At 44.6% G+C, this 13,267-nt stretch overlaps 1 protein-coding gene across 2 annotated transcripts; it reads left to right on the forward strand.

Moving 5' to 3' along the window:
- The first annotated feature begins 4,220 nt into the window (after positions 1 to 4,220).
- Positions 4,221 to 8,765, forward strand: LOC123725471 (keratin, type I cytoskeletal 13-like). 2 transcript variants are annotated; one of them, XM_045691246.1, is made up of 7 exons: positions 4,221 to 4,860; positions 5,422 to 5,504; positions 5,825 to 5,981; positions 6,219 to 6,380; positions 6,520 to 6,645; positions 7,644 to 7,864; positions 8,059 to 8,765. In XM_045691246.1, the coding sequence occupies exons 1-7, from the start codon at positions 4,279 to 4,281 to the stop codon at positions 8,306 to 8,308; spliced, it is 1,581 nt and encodes a 526-aa protein (XP_045547202.1). In that variant the 5' UTR covers positions 4,221 to 4,278; the 3' UTR covers positions 8,309 to 8,765. The 2 variants fall into 2 exon arrangements, with proteins under 2 accessions (XP_045547202.1, XP_045547203.1); XM_045691247.1 differs by having other exon boundaries at positions 8,152 to 8,765.
- The last annotated feature ends 4,502 nt before the right edge of the window (positions 8,766 to 13,267 follow it).

Consider the following 13,267-nt stretch of genomic DNA (forward strand, 5'->3'; position numbering starts at 1 on the left):
TCGTCTCAAATAAAACTGTAAAGACCTCCTACCGTCTGGACCCTGATTTCTGTTTTGGCGAACATATCAAGACTGTTTCAAGGACAGCTTTTTCCATCTATGTAACATTGCAAAAATCTGAAATTTCTGTCTAAAATTGATGCAGAGAAAATGTATCCATACTTCTGTTACTTCTAGGTTGGACTACTGCAATGCTCTACTTTCCGACTACCTGGATAAAGCACTAAATAAACTTCAGTTATTGCTAAATACGGCTGTTCTAGAATCCTGACTAGAACCCCAAAATGTGATCCTATTACTCCAGTGCTAGCCTCCCTACACTGGCTTCCTGTTAAGGCAAGGGCTGATTTCAAGGTTTTACTGCTGTCATGACGTTGGCCTCTTTGAGTACAGGGAGGACAGTTGACCCCATCCCCCCTTGCACCATCCCCCCAACCTACCTTCCCCCACCCAGGCCCTGTGTGAAAGGGTTGTAAAAACTCTAAGAGGAGAATCTCTTGCCACATGTCCCATAGAGAGACACAGAAATTCTTCCAACTCACAGATTGGGGAGCCAAGTGACATTTGTGTTCTGGAGAAGGTATGAAAGATTGGTGAAGAATCCAGCTACGAACTGGTCCGCTTGGTACAATTTTGTATTCTGGAAGCAATATAGGAAGTGCCAAAAACATTAATCAACTATTTGTTCAATGGCTAAATGCATATATAGTTAAGGTAATTCAACACATCAGGTATCCACTTCCTGTCAGAAATGTCTCAGGGTTTTGCCTGCCAAATGAGTTCTGTTATACTCACAGACACCATTCAAACAGTTTTAGAAACTTTAGGATGTTTTCTATCCATATATAATAAGTATATGCATATTCTAGTTACTGGGTAGGATTAGAAACCAGATTAAATCGGGTATGTTTTTATCCAGCCGTGAAAATACTCCCCCTAGCCCCAACAGGTTAATAAGGATTTATTTCTTTCCAAGCTAACTCAGTCATCGGCACCGCTTCAGGGACACAGACAGGACCGGGCGTCATGTGACATGTTCACTATAAAAACTATACCCTGATTTACATTTCTTCAGACCCGGCCTCCACTCCATTGCGAGTTGGCCAATAGGTTTGACCATCCAAGTACTCTACTGAAAGTGAACTATACCACGTGGTTAACTTTTAGACTATTGATACCGACAGAATAAGAACAAGTCTTTGATATTAATTATTAGTCTGCAGCTAAGTAAATTATATCATTGAACACGAAGACCAACGAAACATCCATTCTATGGCGACATTAATGAATGTCGCCTTTGAAAGATCCATTCTAACCGAGAGAGAGAGAGAGAGAGAGGAGAGAGAGAGAGAGAAGAAACTCTCCATCAGAAACGACGCTCCAACAAGGATCCCGACGACACACTGAGCGTAAATATATATTGATTGCAATTGTTCTCAAATGAGTGAGTGTTCATGTGCAAAGGATTAGCATGTCAATTGTTAATATTAATGAACTGTGTACCTCCTCAGCTGAACATTTTATGACCCATTGTTCTACAAGACACCAGCCATGCCTGTTTAGACCACTAGGGCACATTACTCTACCAATTCTTTGTGATGATAATTACTGTTTGTATACTTTATGTGAATTACTTAGTTTAGTAAATAAATAATTTTAAGACAATTGATGTATGGATGACTCTTAGTAAAGACTGGGTTCGTGCAGATACAACAATTTACGACGTTTGGAATGAGACTGGACGCGAGGTAAAATACACCATTTAAACCAGAAGATAATCGGCCTATACTATAATAGAATATAATATATAATGTTATAATATAGGACAGTTATATTAGGAAAATTATAACTTTGTAATCTGAATATTTTCCTTGGTTCCCCGATCTCCTAGTTAATTACAATTAAAGCGATGAATCAGTTTGATCGCGTGATAATAATGGGAGTTAATTGATAAACATGTCTTCAGTTTAATGGTACCCCAAAGACACGACACTGCTAACCGACAAAGAATTACATGGGCTTGCTCCTACCTATCTTTCCGATTTGGTCTTGCCGTACATACCTACACGTACGCTACGGTCACAAGACTGAGCCTCCTAATTGTCCCTAGAATTTCTAAGCAAACAGCTGGAGGCAGGGCTTTCTCCTATAGATCTCCATTTTTATGGAATGGTCTGCCTACCCTTGTGAGAGACGTAGACTCGGTCTCAACCTTTAAGTCTTTTTGAGACTCATCTCTTCAGTAGGTCCTATGATTGAGTGTAGTCTGGCCCAGGGTGTGAAGGTGAACGGAAAGGCACTGGCTGTCTCTGCCTAGCCTGCCTAGCCGGTTCCCCTCTCTCCACTGGGATTCTCTGCCTTTAACCCTACTACAGGGGCTGAGTCACTGGCTTACTGGTGCTCTTCCTTGCCGTCCCCAGGAGGGGTGCATCACTTGAGTGGGTTTAGTCACTGACATGGTCTTCCTGTCTGGGTTGGCGCCCCTTGGGTTGTGCCGTGGCAGAGATCTTTGTGGGCTATACTCGGCCTTGTCTCAGGATGGTAAGTTGGTGGTTGAAGCTATCCCTCTAGTGGTGTGGGTGCTGTGCTTAGGAAAAGTGGGCGGAGTTATATCCTGCCTGTTTGGCCCTGTCCGGGGGTATCATCAGATGGGGCCACAGTGTCTCCTGACCCCTCCTGTCTCAACCTCCAGTATTTATGCTGCAGTAGTTTATGTGTTCGGGGGGGCTAGGGTCAGTCTGTTATATCTGGAGTATTTCTCCTGTCTTATCCGGTGTCCTGTTTGAATTTAAGTATGCTCTCTCTAATTCTCTCTTTCTTTCTTTCTTTTTCTTTTCTCTTCTTCTCTTTCTCCTCTCAGAGGACCTGAGTCCTAGGACCATGCCTCAGGACTACCTGGCATGATGACTCCTTGTTGTCCCCAGTCCACCTGGCCGTTCTGCTTCTCCAGTTTCAACTGTTCTGCCTGCGGCTATGGAACCCTGACCTGTTCACTATGACTTCTATTATTTGACCATGCTGGTCATTTATGAACATTTGAACATCTTGGCCATGTTCTGTTATAATCTCCACCTGGCACAGCAAGAAGAGGACTGGCCTCTCCTCATAGCCTGGTTCCTCTCTAGGTCTCTTCCTAGGTTTTGGCCTTTCTAGGGAGTTTTTCCTAGCCACTGTAGCTTCTACACCAGCATTGCTTGCTGTTTGGGGTTTTAGGCTGGGTTTCTGTACAGCACTTTGATATATCAGCTGATGTAAGAAGGGCTATATAAGTACATTTGATTTGATTTTATTTGATCTTAGGCTTTTGTGCCGCAGCTCGGCCATGGAAACCTATTTCATTAAGCTCCAGACGGACTGTTTTTGTACTGACCTTGCTTCCAGAGGCAGTTTGGAACTCGGTAGTGAGTGTTGCAACCGAGGACAGACTATTTTTACGTGCTTCAGCACTCGGCGGTCCCGTTCTGTGAGCTTGTGGCCTACCACTTCGCGGCTGAGCTGTTGTTGCTCTTAGAGGTTTCATCTTCACAATAACAGCACTTACAGTTGACTGGGGCAGCACTAGCAGGGCAGAAATTTGACAAACTGACCTGTTGGAAAGGTGGCATCCTATGACGGTGCCACGTTGAAAGTCACTGAGCTCTTCATGAAAGCCATTCTACTGCCAATGTTAGTTTATGGCGATTTCATAGCTGTGTGCTCGATTTTATACACTTGTCAGCAACGGGTTTGGCTGAAATTGCCAAATCTACAAATTTGAAGGTGTGTCCACATACCTTTTGGCCATGTACCGTATGATAGATGATATAGTGATTAATGCGTTCAGATTAATTGCTTTTATCAAAATGAATTGCACTGGCCTGGCACCTTGTTTGTGTGAACACGCCAATGTACACTGACTGACTGACTGCACCCTTCTGATTTATGGCAACATTTATCCATTGTTTTTGGACAAAGACTGGACCACCCTGGAATACTCAACACCTCTTGGAAAGCCCTTCTGGTGTGTCTTTGGCACACCACCTCCTTCTGCATTCTCGCGATTGCCAGCAGGTTGTCAAAGTGGGTGGAGGAGCCCTGCCCTGCCCTGCCCTGCCCTACATGAGGTAATGACTCCCTGTATTCCTCCCTTCTCCTCCCTTCTGCATCTCCCACCGATGTCCTACTCCCAACCTCCCTCCCCTCCTGCCCTGTGCAGCATAAAAAGGGAACAGTGGCTGGGCAGTGCACCACATTCTCTCTCCTCTTCATCCCAGGCAGGCAGACTCCCTCTCAGCAGCCATGTCCTTCTCCAGATCTAGCATGTCCTACAGCAGCAGCGGCGGTGGAGGCGGAGGTGGCACCATGTCCATGAGGTCTGGAGGTGGAGGTGGAATGGGTATGGGTTCCTCCCGCTTCTCCTCGATGGGTGGTTGTGGCGGTGGAGGAGGCCGTGTCACTGCCATGAGGGCCGGCAGTGTGTATGGAGGAGCAGGAGGCTCTGGGGTGCGCATCTCTAGCTCCTCGTTCGGTTCCGGTGGCGGAGGTGGTGGTGGCGGTTATGGTTTCGGAATGGGAGGGGGTGGCGGCGGTGGCGGTTATGGTTTCGGCATGGGAGGGGGTGGCGGCGGCAGTTATGGTTTTGGCATGGGTGGGGGTGGTGGTGGCGGCGGTGGAGCCGACCTCCATGTGTCGGTCAATGAGAAGGCCACAATGCAGAACCTGAACGACCGCCTGTCCACCTACTTGGAGAAGGTGCGCTCGCTGGAGGCAGCCAATGGTGAGCTGGAGTTGAAGATCCGTCAGTTCCTTGAGAGTAAGACGTCCCCCAGCGCTCGCGACTACTCTGGCTTCCACGCTACTATCGCCGATCTTCAGGAAAAGGTATGTGACATGTCTCCTAGACGGCAATAGCACTCAATGATGACATCACAGCATGTCAAAGCATGATAATGTCTGCATTGTGAAAATATTATTCTTTGTTAGAGAGTACACGTACATGGTGTACACGTCATCAGCTTGTTTTTCCAACAAGTTACTAATAGAGAAATTAATATGACTTTTAGAAAATGCTAAATTATATACATTTGTTATAATTGATTCAAACAAGAATTTGCACCAAAGATAGATGCAAAGACAGTATGCATATTTGCAGCTGAAGCATTGAAAATAAAGCAGATCATTGAAGCCAATCCTTCCTCTCTCTTAATAGCCCCTAGGCGAATGCAGAAGTCGCAAATTGTTTCTTTGTGTCATGTCATGGTTTACAATGATCATAATGACAACAGGGTCCCTGTAATGATTCTATGGTCTATCATTTACAGTGCAGCTGAAACTCAGAACTCAATCATTACATTGTGGTATCACAGTTTGTGTGTACTGCATTTGTATCAAATTCCATGAATACCCCATCCTGAAATGTTTTTGCCATCCTCCACCACTCAGATCCAGGCTGCCACCTGCTTGAACGGAAGTATCTATCTGAACATCGACAACGCAAAGCTCGCTGCAGATGACTTCAGAAACAAGTAAGTACACCCTACACCATCCACAGATACAGTACACTGCTGGTGCATTACATTAACCACATGGAATAACCCCAAATCTGTAAAAACCCTCATACTGTTTTTTATTACATTTTGTGTTGAATCTATTAAAAGTATACCAAATGACATTACCCTTCACCTCCACCATAACCACACCCACCTAACAGACATATCAGAAGCCTGGTGTTACTTTCTGTTATTTTCCCAAAACTTAATGCAATGCTAGAATCTATAACCCCTGCTATTCTCACAGAGGAACACATTCCGGCAGTTCTTTGACCTAAGCTCTCTCCATCTCTCAGGTATGAGAACGAGCTGGCCATGCGTCAGTCAGTGGAGGCGGACATCGCCGGGCTGAAGAGGATGCTGGACGAGATGACCATGGCCAGATCTGACCTGGAGATGCAGATCGAGGGGCTGAAGGAGGAGCTCATCTATCTCAAGAAGAACCATGAGGAGGTGGGTGTGGGCTGATGGAACATATCCATACAGTCCCTTAATGTATTACATCTATTGACCATGTCAACCTGCTATGGGTCTTCACTAGAACACCATTGCTGGCTTTCAAGCACATCTGTATCAAGCAATGGTGTTCAAATGTATAATGAAGATAGAGGGCAGGTCAAGTTGTTACCATCAGGCAGAGGTTAGTTACTTCTTAATCCTTTAAACTCACCACTATGTTTTTCTCCACAGGAGCTGCTTGCCATGAGGACGCAGATGACTGGACAAATCAACGTGGAAGTGGACGCAGCACCACAGGAGGACCTGACCAGAGTCATGTCTGAGATCCGTGAGCAGTACGAGTCCGTTAGTGCCAAGAACCAGCGCGACCTGGAGTCCTGGTTCCAGACCAAGGTAGAACCTCTAGAACCTATAAACTATGTTCATTGTGTAGATGTTCCTTTACTTCTAGTTAGTAACATTGTGACATTCCATCATGAGCTGAAATGTTGGTTTGATCCTGTGATGATTGACCACTTATTGTGTTTAACAGACAGAGACGTTGAACCAGGAGGTGGCGTCCAGCACAGAGGTTCTCCAGACCTCCAAGTCAGAGATCTCAGAGATCCGTCGCACACTGCAGGGCCTGGAAGCCGAACTGCAGTCACAGCTCACCATGGTGAGCCGTAATTACCTACACAACTTTCTGCAACTTTTATCAATAATCAATATTTGACACTTTCATCATTCTCTACCATTCCTCAAGTACCTTACTTTCACCTAGAATCTAACACTATCCCTCAAGTTGTTATAGCCAGGCACCAAATCAAATCAAATCAGAATACACTCAATCATAGGACCTACTGAAGAGATTGAGACCGAGTCTGCGTCTCTCGCATGGGTAGGCAGACCATTCCATAAAAATGGAGCGCTATAGGAGAAAGCCCTGCCTCCAGCTGTTTGCTCAGAAATTCTAGGGACAATTAGGAGGCCTGCGTCTTGTGACAATAACGTACGTGTAGGTATGTACGGCAGGACCAAATCGGAAAGATAGGTAGGAGCAAGCCCATGTAATTCTTTGTAGGTTAGCAGTAAAACCTTGAAATCAGCCCTTGCCTTAACAGGAAGCCAGTGTGGAGAGGCTAGCAATGGACTAATATGATCACATGTTTTGGTTCTAGTCAGGATTCTAGCAGCCGTGTTTAGCACTAACTGAAGTTTATTTAGTGCTTTATCCAGGTAGCCAGAAAGTAGATCATTGCAGTAGTCTAACCTAGAAGTGACAAATGCATGTCTACATTTTTCTGCATCATTTTTGGACAGAAAGTTTCAGATTTTTGCAATGTTACGTAGATGGAAAAAAGCTGTCCTTGAAACAGTATTGATATGTTCGTCAAAACAGAGATCAGGGTCCAGAGTAACGCCGAGGTCCTTCACAGTTTTATTTGAGACGACTGTACAACCATCAAGATGAATTGTCAGATTCAACAGAAGATCTCTTTGTTTCTTGGGATCTAGGACAAGCATCTTTGTGTTGTACTTTACTATAGATAACCTCTTACTGCCTTCACATTCAATTACTCGAGCTAACTTTTTCAGTATGACAGTAAACATTCCAAATTCCAAAACTACTCCCACAGTTTTTGACTTATCATCTCTGTCTCTCCCGGCCAATAGAAAGGCTCCCTGGAGAACACGCTGGCGGAGACAGAGGACCGTTACTCCATGCAGCTGGGACGCCTCCAAGACCAAGTGACCAGTCTGGAGGAGCAGCTAGTGTCCCTCCGCAGCGACATGGAACGCCAGGGCCAGGAGTACAAGATGCTGCTGGACATCAAGACACGCCTAGAGATGGAGATCGCTGAGTATAGGAGGCTGCTGGATGGAGAGGCTAGCGGGTAAGGCAGGAAGCGATTGGATGTCTCCCTCAACATTTGATTTTTAAAAACAATGTTCATTTGAAGTTGACCTTAGTTTGAGCCATGGTTACTTTTGACATGAATCTACAGCTATGTAACCTTTAATAGATATTTACTATGATCATAGATCATAGATGCTAACTATGCTAGCCATTGGTTTCCCTTCCTAACAGCCTCGTTCACAGCTCCTCGAAATCTGGCCACAGCTCCTCCAGCTCCCACATCAGCTCCTCTAGCTCCGGCCTCAGCTCCGGCCTCAACTCCAGCCTCAGCTCCTCCAGCTCTGGCCTCAGCTCCGGCCTCAGCTCCGCCAGCTCTGGCCCCAGCTCATCCACCTCCACCGCACGCAAGGTGGTGATTGTCACAGAGGAAATGGTGGATGGCAAGGTTGTCTCCTCAAGTGAAACCAAACACACCTCTTAAGGTCCTAGACACACAGCGAGCACTGCGGCAAGCAATTGGTTAACTACATAGAAATATAATTACTAGAATGGTTATTGGAAATGAGAGGCCAGAAAGTGGAATATTACGGTTCCCCAGTCCTTTATTCATGCAACCTAAAATACAATGTTCCAACTTATAAAAAGTATTTGTCAGATAAAAAAATCCCTATCCTCGTTATCAGTGTTATTTGTTTAGGCCAGCTCTGGATTACTCTAGTTTAAGATGTGCTTAACGTCCTGCTATACTTTCTAGAATGGCTAAAGCCCCTCAGATACCCATCATGGAACATTGACTTGAATGGGGATTTATTTTCTGGTAATTCTATTTCTATGGTTAACACCTCCAGAACAACATATTCTACTACATCTGGATGGGACACCAACAACAGACCCCATTGTGAATACAATAAAGATGCTCTGACTTGCTGACACCATCATTCTGTTTTCTGTGTCTTTCAACTTGATGTATCTTATCTGGCATGCTCCTATACATCTGACTATCATATAAGTTGTCATCTTTTGCACATGAGGCCAATTATATTGTCTTGAGAAAGTATATGTGTCAGTATGATCTTGAATATATTTAGGACATTCACTTGTACTGAGTTTAATACTTGCCAATATTTTTTGAAATGCTGATAGTAGAAACTTGAATGCAAGTTGTCAGCAAAATTATATAATTCTATCTGTATTAATCAAACTCAATTTTTCAAGCATTAGATTCAGAGTTATATACTGTATGGAGAGTGTTTGTGGAGTCAACTCTAGTGCTGGACACAATGTTTTGGTGGAAAGATGTAAATTGAAATCAAGTCTTATGAAATGAGAGCACAAAATGTATCTGCTATGACATCCATACTCACAGATTCATATAGTCAGTCTATGATAAAGCATTAATATCTCTGAAACAAGTGAGACCACACAGTGGAGTTAGAGGGTTAGTGTTGACAGATATGACTGTGGGTGACTTGAGAAACTCATACAAGGCTTGAAAAGTAGAGTGCTCTACTCACAGTGGTGCACAGCCATAAATCAAGATGCAGACACATGTAAGGGAAAGGGAAAGGGGGATACCTAGTCAGTTGCACAACTGAATGCATTCAACTGAAATGTGTCTTCTGCCTTCATCCAATATAGTAATTCATGCATTCAGATGAATTGCTTTTATCTAAACTGATTGCATTTCCCTAGCTCCTTCTTTGTGTGAACATGTCAATGCGGACTGACAAACTGACTGCACATTTCTGATTTAGCATTGGTTGTAAAAGCCATAATATCACTAGATTGTGTTCTAGAGAATATTGCTATAGAATGTCTTCTTCATGACATATTTGTTCAAGAAAAGGGCGTCTGTTTGTTTCTACATTGTATGTCTGGAAGAACCAGTTACGTAATGCCAATGGACAGGGGTTGAGTTACAGGTGAATCTGGTGAGTGACAGTGGTGACAACGTTGCACTGCTGTACTCTGCTCCGTGTGACAGCCACAAACAAACAGATAATAAGTTATGAATTACAAAAGGTTGAGGCTAAAATGAAGCGGTATACCTTAGTTTACACACAAACAAGCTTTTGCATGCACTATTTATATAAAGAATCAAACTAAAATCAAACTAAAACTGAGCTTTTGTTGTGGGGGGTTAAGTGCCTTGCTCAAGGGCACAACAGCAGGCAATGATGTCTAAGATTTGATACCAGTAATCCTCCGGTTGCCAGCTCACTTCCCGACTGATTTTTCCTGTCGGACCCGGGATTCAATCTTGCAACCCGGTTGCTGGCTCCCCTCTCTAACTGCTAGCCTACCTGCCACCCTTTATGGGTGATTGCACAGTAGGCACAAGCTGCAATCCAATCTTAGAGGTGGGTGTACACCATTGCTTTATTTAACCTGTATTCTACCAGGTGAATTGACTGAGAAGAGAACTCATTCTTATTTATAGCAACAACCTGGGAATAGCTGCAGGGGAGAGCTGAGGGGGTGAAAAAGTCCATTAGAAAGCTTGGGATGATTAGATGGTCATCACGGTTGGAGGGCCAGATTTGGGAATTTAGCTAGGACATAATCATGGCCCACCAGATTGTGCGGTCTGCCATCTTTTTGGAGGGGAGAGGACAGGCAGAGGTCACTTTACATAGTTCATGCTTCATACATTTTCTCCTGGGGGGGTTCTGCATGTTCATTCCTGTCAAACATGTACATTCTTTGCTTGTGTCTGATCAACAGAGTAGCAGCAGCGTATATGATGATTGTGTGTGTGAGTGTGTGTGCATGTGTGTAGAGTCAGCATGAATGTGTGTGTGTGTTCTGTGTGTGTGAGAAAATGAAGTGTGTGTGTGTGTGTGTATTTGTGTGTGTCAAATCAAATCAAATTTTATTTGTCACACACACATGGTTAGCAGATGTTCATGTGAGTGTAGCGAAATGCTTGTTCTTCTAGTTCCGACAGTGCAGTATTATCTAACAAGTAATCTAACAAATTGTAACAAAATGTGTGTGTGTGTGTGTGTGTGTGTGTGTGTGTGTGTGTGTGTGTGTGTGTGTGTGTGTGTGTGTGTGTGTGTGTGTGTGTGTGTGTGTGTGTGTGTGTGTGGTGTGGGTGAACGTGTTTAACTATACTTGTGGGGACCAGAATTCACAACAAAAATAGAAAACAAACAACATTTTGACCAACTGGAGACATTTTGTTGATCCCCACAAGGACAAAGGCTATTTCCAGGGGGTTTGGGGTTAAGGTTAGAATTAGTGTTAGGGTTAGAATTAGGTTTAGGAGCTAGGGTTAGTTTTAGGGTTAGGTTTAGGAGCTAGGGTTAGGTTTAGGGTAAGGTTAGGGTATGGGTTTAAGGTTAGGGTTAGGGTTAAGGTAAGGCTACGGGTCAAGGAAAATAGGATTTTGAATGGGACTGAATTGTATGTCCCCACACGGTTAGCTGTGCAAGACTGTGTTTGTGTGTGTGTGTGTGTGTGTGTGTGTGTGTGTGTGTGTGTGTGTGTGTGTGTGTGTGTGTGTGTGTGTGTGTGTGTGTGTGTGTGTGTGTGTGTGTGTGTGTGTGTGTGTGTGTTTGGAGTATCAATGTGAGTGTGTAGAGTCCTGCGAGGGTGCATAAAGTACGTGCAAAAATAAAGAAATCCATAAAAAGGGTCAGTACAGATAGGCCGTGTAGTGATTGAGTTAGCTATTTAAAATCTCGTCGACAGATTTTCGTGGACAGATGAAACGGCGAGAATCCGTCAAGGCTCACGTAGAATAATGTGATTACCAGCGGCAGTGGTTTCTGTTTTTCTGTTTTCATCATTGATTATTTGGATGAATCAGAATTGGGGCGAAGGCGGTGCGTAAACTGGTACCGTGATTTTTAAGCCTGTGTGCGGATGATAAGCGGTTTCCACTAGATTCCACAGCCACAAAGTCAAGATAAATACTGGTGAAAATAATTAAAGGGAGGACTTTAGCCGAGAGTTTCCATGTGGCGAAGGAGGAAACTTCGCTTCCTTCCTTTGCACAAAGGTAATCATAATTGTTAATGAAATTCCCTCCAAAAGAAAAAAAAGGAAATGGCAAACTTTTACGAGAAGCTTCTGGGTAACTGAGATGAGCTATTTAGCCATTTTATGGCTGAGGACAGAAGCTGTTCAGGAGCCCGTTGGTGTCACGTACTGGTACCAATTGCCGTGAGAACAGTTTATGGCTTGGGTGGCTGGAGTCTTTTCTGGGCCTTCCTTTCACACCGCCTGATATAGAAGTCATGGATGGTAGGGAGCTTGGCCCCAGGGATGTACTGGGCTGTCCACCCCACCCTCTGTGGCACCATGAAATCGAGGGTGGTGCAGTTGTCATACCAATCAGTGATGCAGCCAGTCATGATGCTCTCAATGGTGCAGCTATATAACTTTTTGAGGACTTGAGGGCCCATGCCAAATCTTTTCAACCTCCTGAGGAGGAAGACGCGCTGTCATGCCTTCTTCACGACTGTGTGTGTGGGCTATTTGAAGTCCTTAGTGATTTGGACACCGAGGAACTTGAAGCTCTCGACCCACTCCACTACATCCCCATCGATGTGGATGGGGGAGTCCTCACCCTCCTCTAATGTTGTCCACGATCAGCTCCTTGGTCTTACTGATGTTGAGGGAGAGGTTGTTGTCCTGGCACCACACTGTCAGATCACTGACCTCCTTCCTGTAAGCGGTCTCATAGTCACCGGTGATCAGGCCTACCACCGTCGTGTCAGCAAAGTTGATGGTGTGGGAGTCGTGCGTGGCCAAGCAGTCGATTGGTGAACAGGGAGAACAAGAAGGGACTAAGCACACACCATTTTGGGGCCGCCATGTTGATGGTCAGTGTGGCGGAGGTTATGTTGCCTACCCTCACCATTCAGGATCCAGTTGCAGAGGGAGGTGTCAATGAACAGCATTCTCACATAGGTATTCCTCTTCTCTTGGTGGGTGAGAGCAGTGTGGAGTGCAATTGAGTATGCGTTGATCTGTTGGGGCGGTATGCAAATTGGAGTGGGTCTAGGGTGTCTGGAATGATGGAGTTGATGTGTGCCATAACCAGCCTTTCAAAACACTTCATGATTACAGATGTGAGTCCTACATGGCGGTAGTCATTGTGGCAGGTAGTCTTAGAGTTCTTGGGAACAGGAATGATGGGGGTCAGCTTGAGACGTGGGGATTAGAGACTGAGACAAGGAGAGGTTGTTAATGGCTGTTCTGCGCACGCACTGAGAACGTGCCATGGAATACTGAGTGTTAACCTCTTACATCTAGACGTTCTGCTAGCGGAACGCCTGCTCCAATATCCAATGATAGGCGTGGCGCGAATTACAAATTCCTCAAAAATACAAAAACTTCCATTTTTCAAACATATGACTATTTCACAGCATTTTAAAGACAAGACTCTCCTTTATCTAACCACACTGTCCGATTTCAAAAAGGCTTTACA

The sequence above is a fragment of the Salmo salar genome, chromosome ssa12, assembly GCF_905237065.1.
Source record: "Salmo salar chromosome ssa12, Ssal_v3.1, whole genome shotgun sequence".
Taxonomy (NCBI): domain Eukaryota; kingdom Metazoa; phylum Chordata; class Actinopteri; order Salmoniformes; family Salmonidae; genus Salmo; species Salmo salar.

What these genes read in the sequence shown, in the direction of transcription:
- LOC123725471 (XM_045691246.1), top strand. Translation starts at nt 4,279, where the DNA reads ATGTCCTTCTCCAGATCTAGCATGTCCTACAGCAGCAGCGGCGGTGGA. An exon ending in TCGCCGATCTTCAGGAAAAG is followed by an intron (nt 4,861 to 5,421) that starts GTATGTGACATG and finishes TCCACCACTCAG; the next exon opens with ATCCAGGCTGCCACCTGCTT. An exon ending in TGCAGTCACAGCTCACCATG is followed by an intron (nt 6,646 to 7,643) that starts GTGAGCCGTAAT and finishes CCCGGCCAATAG; the next exon opens with AAAGGCTCCCTGGAGAACAC.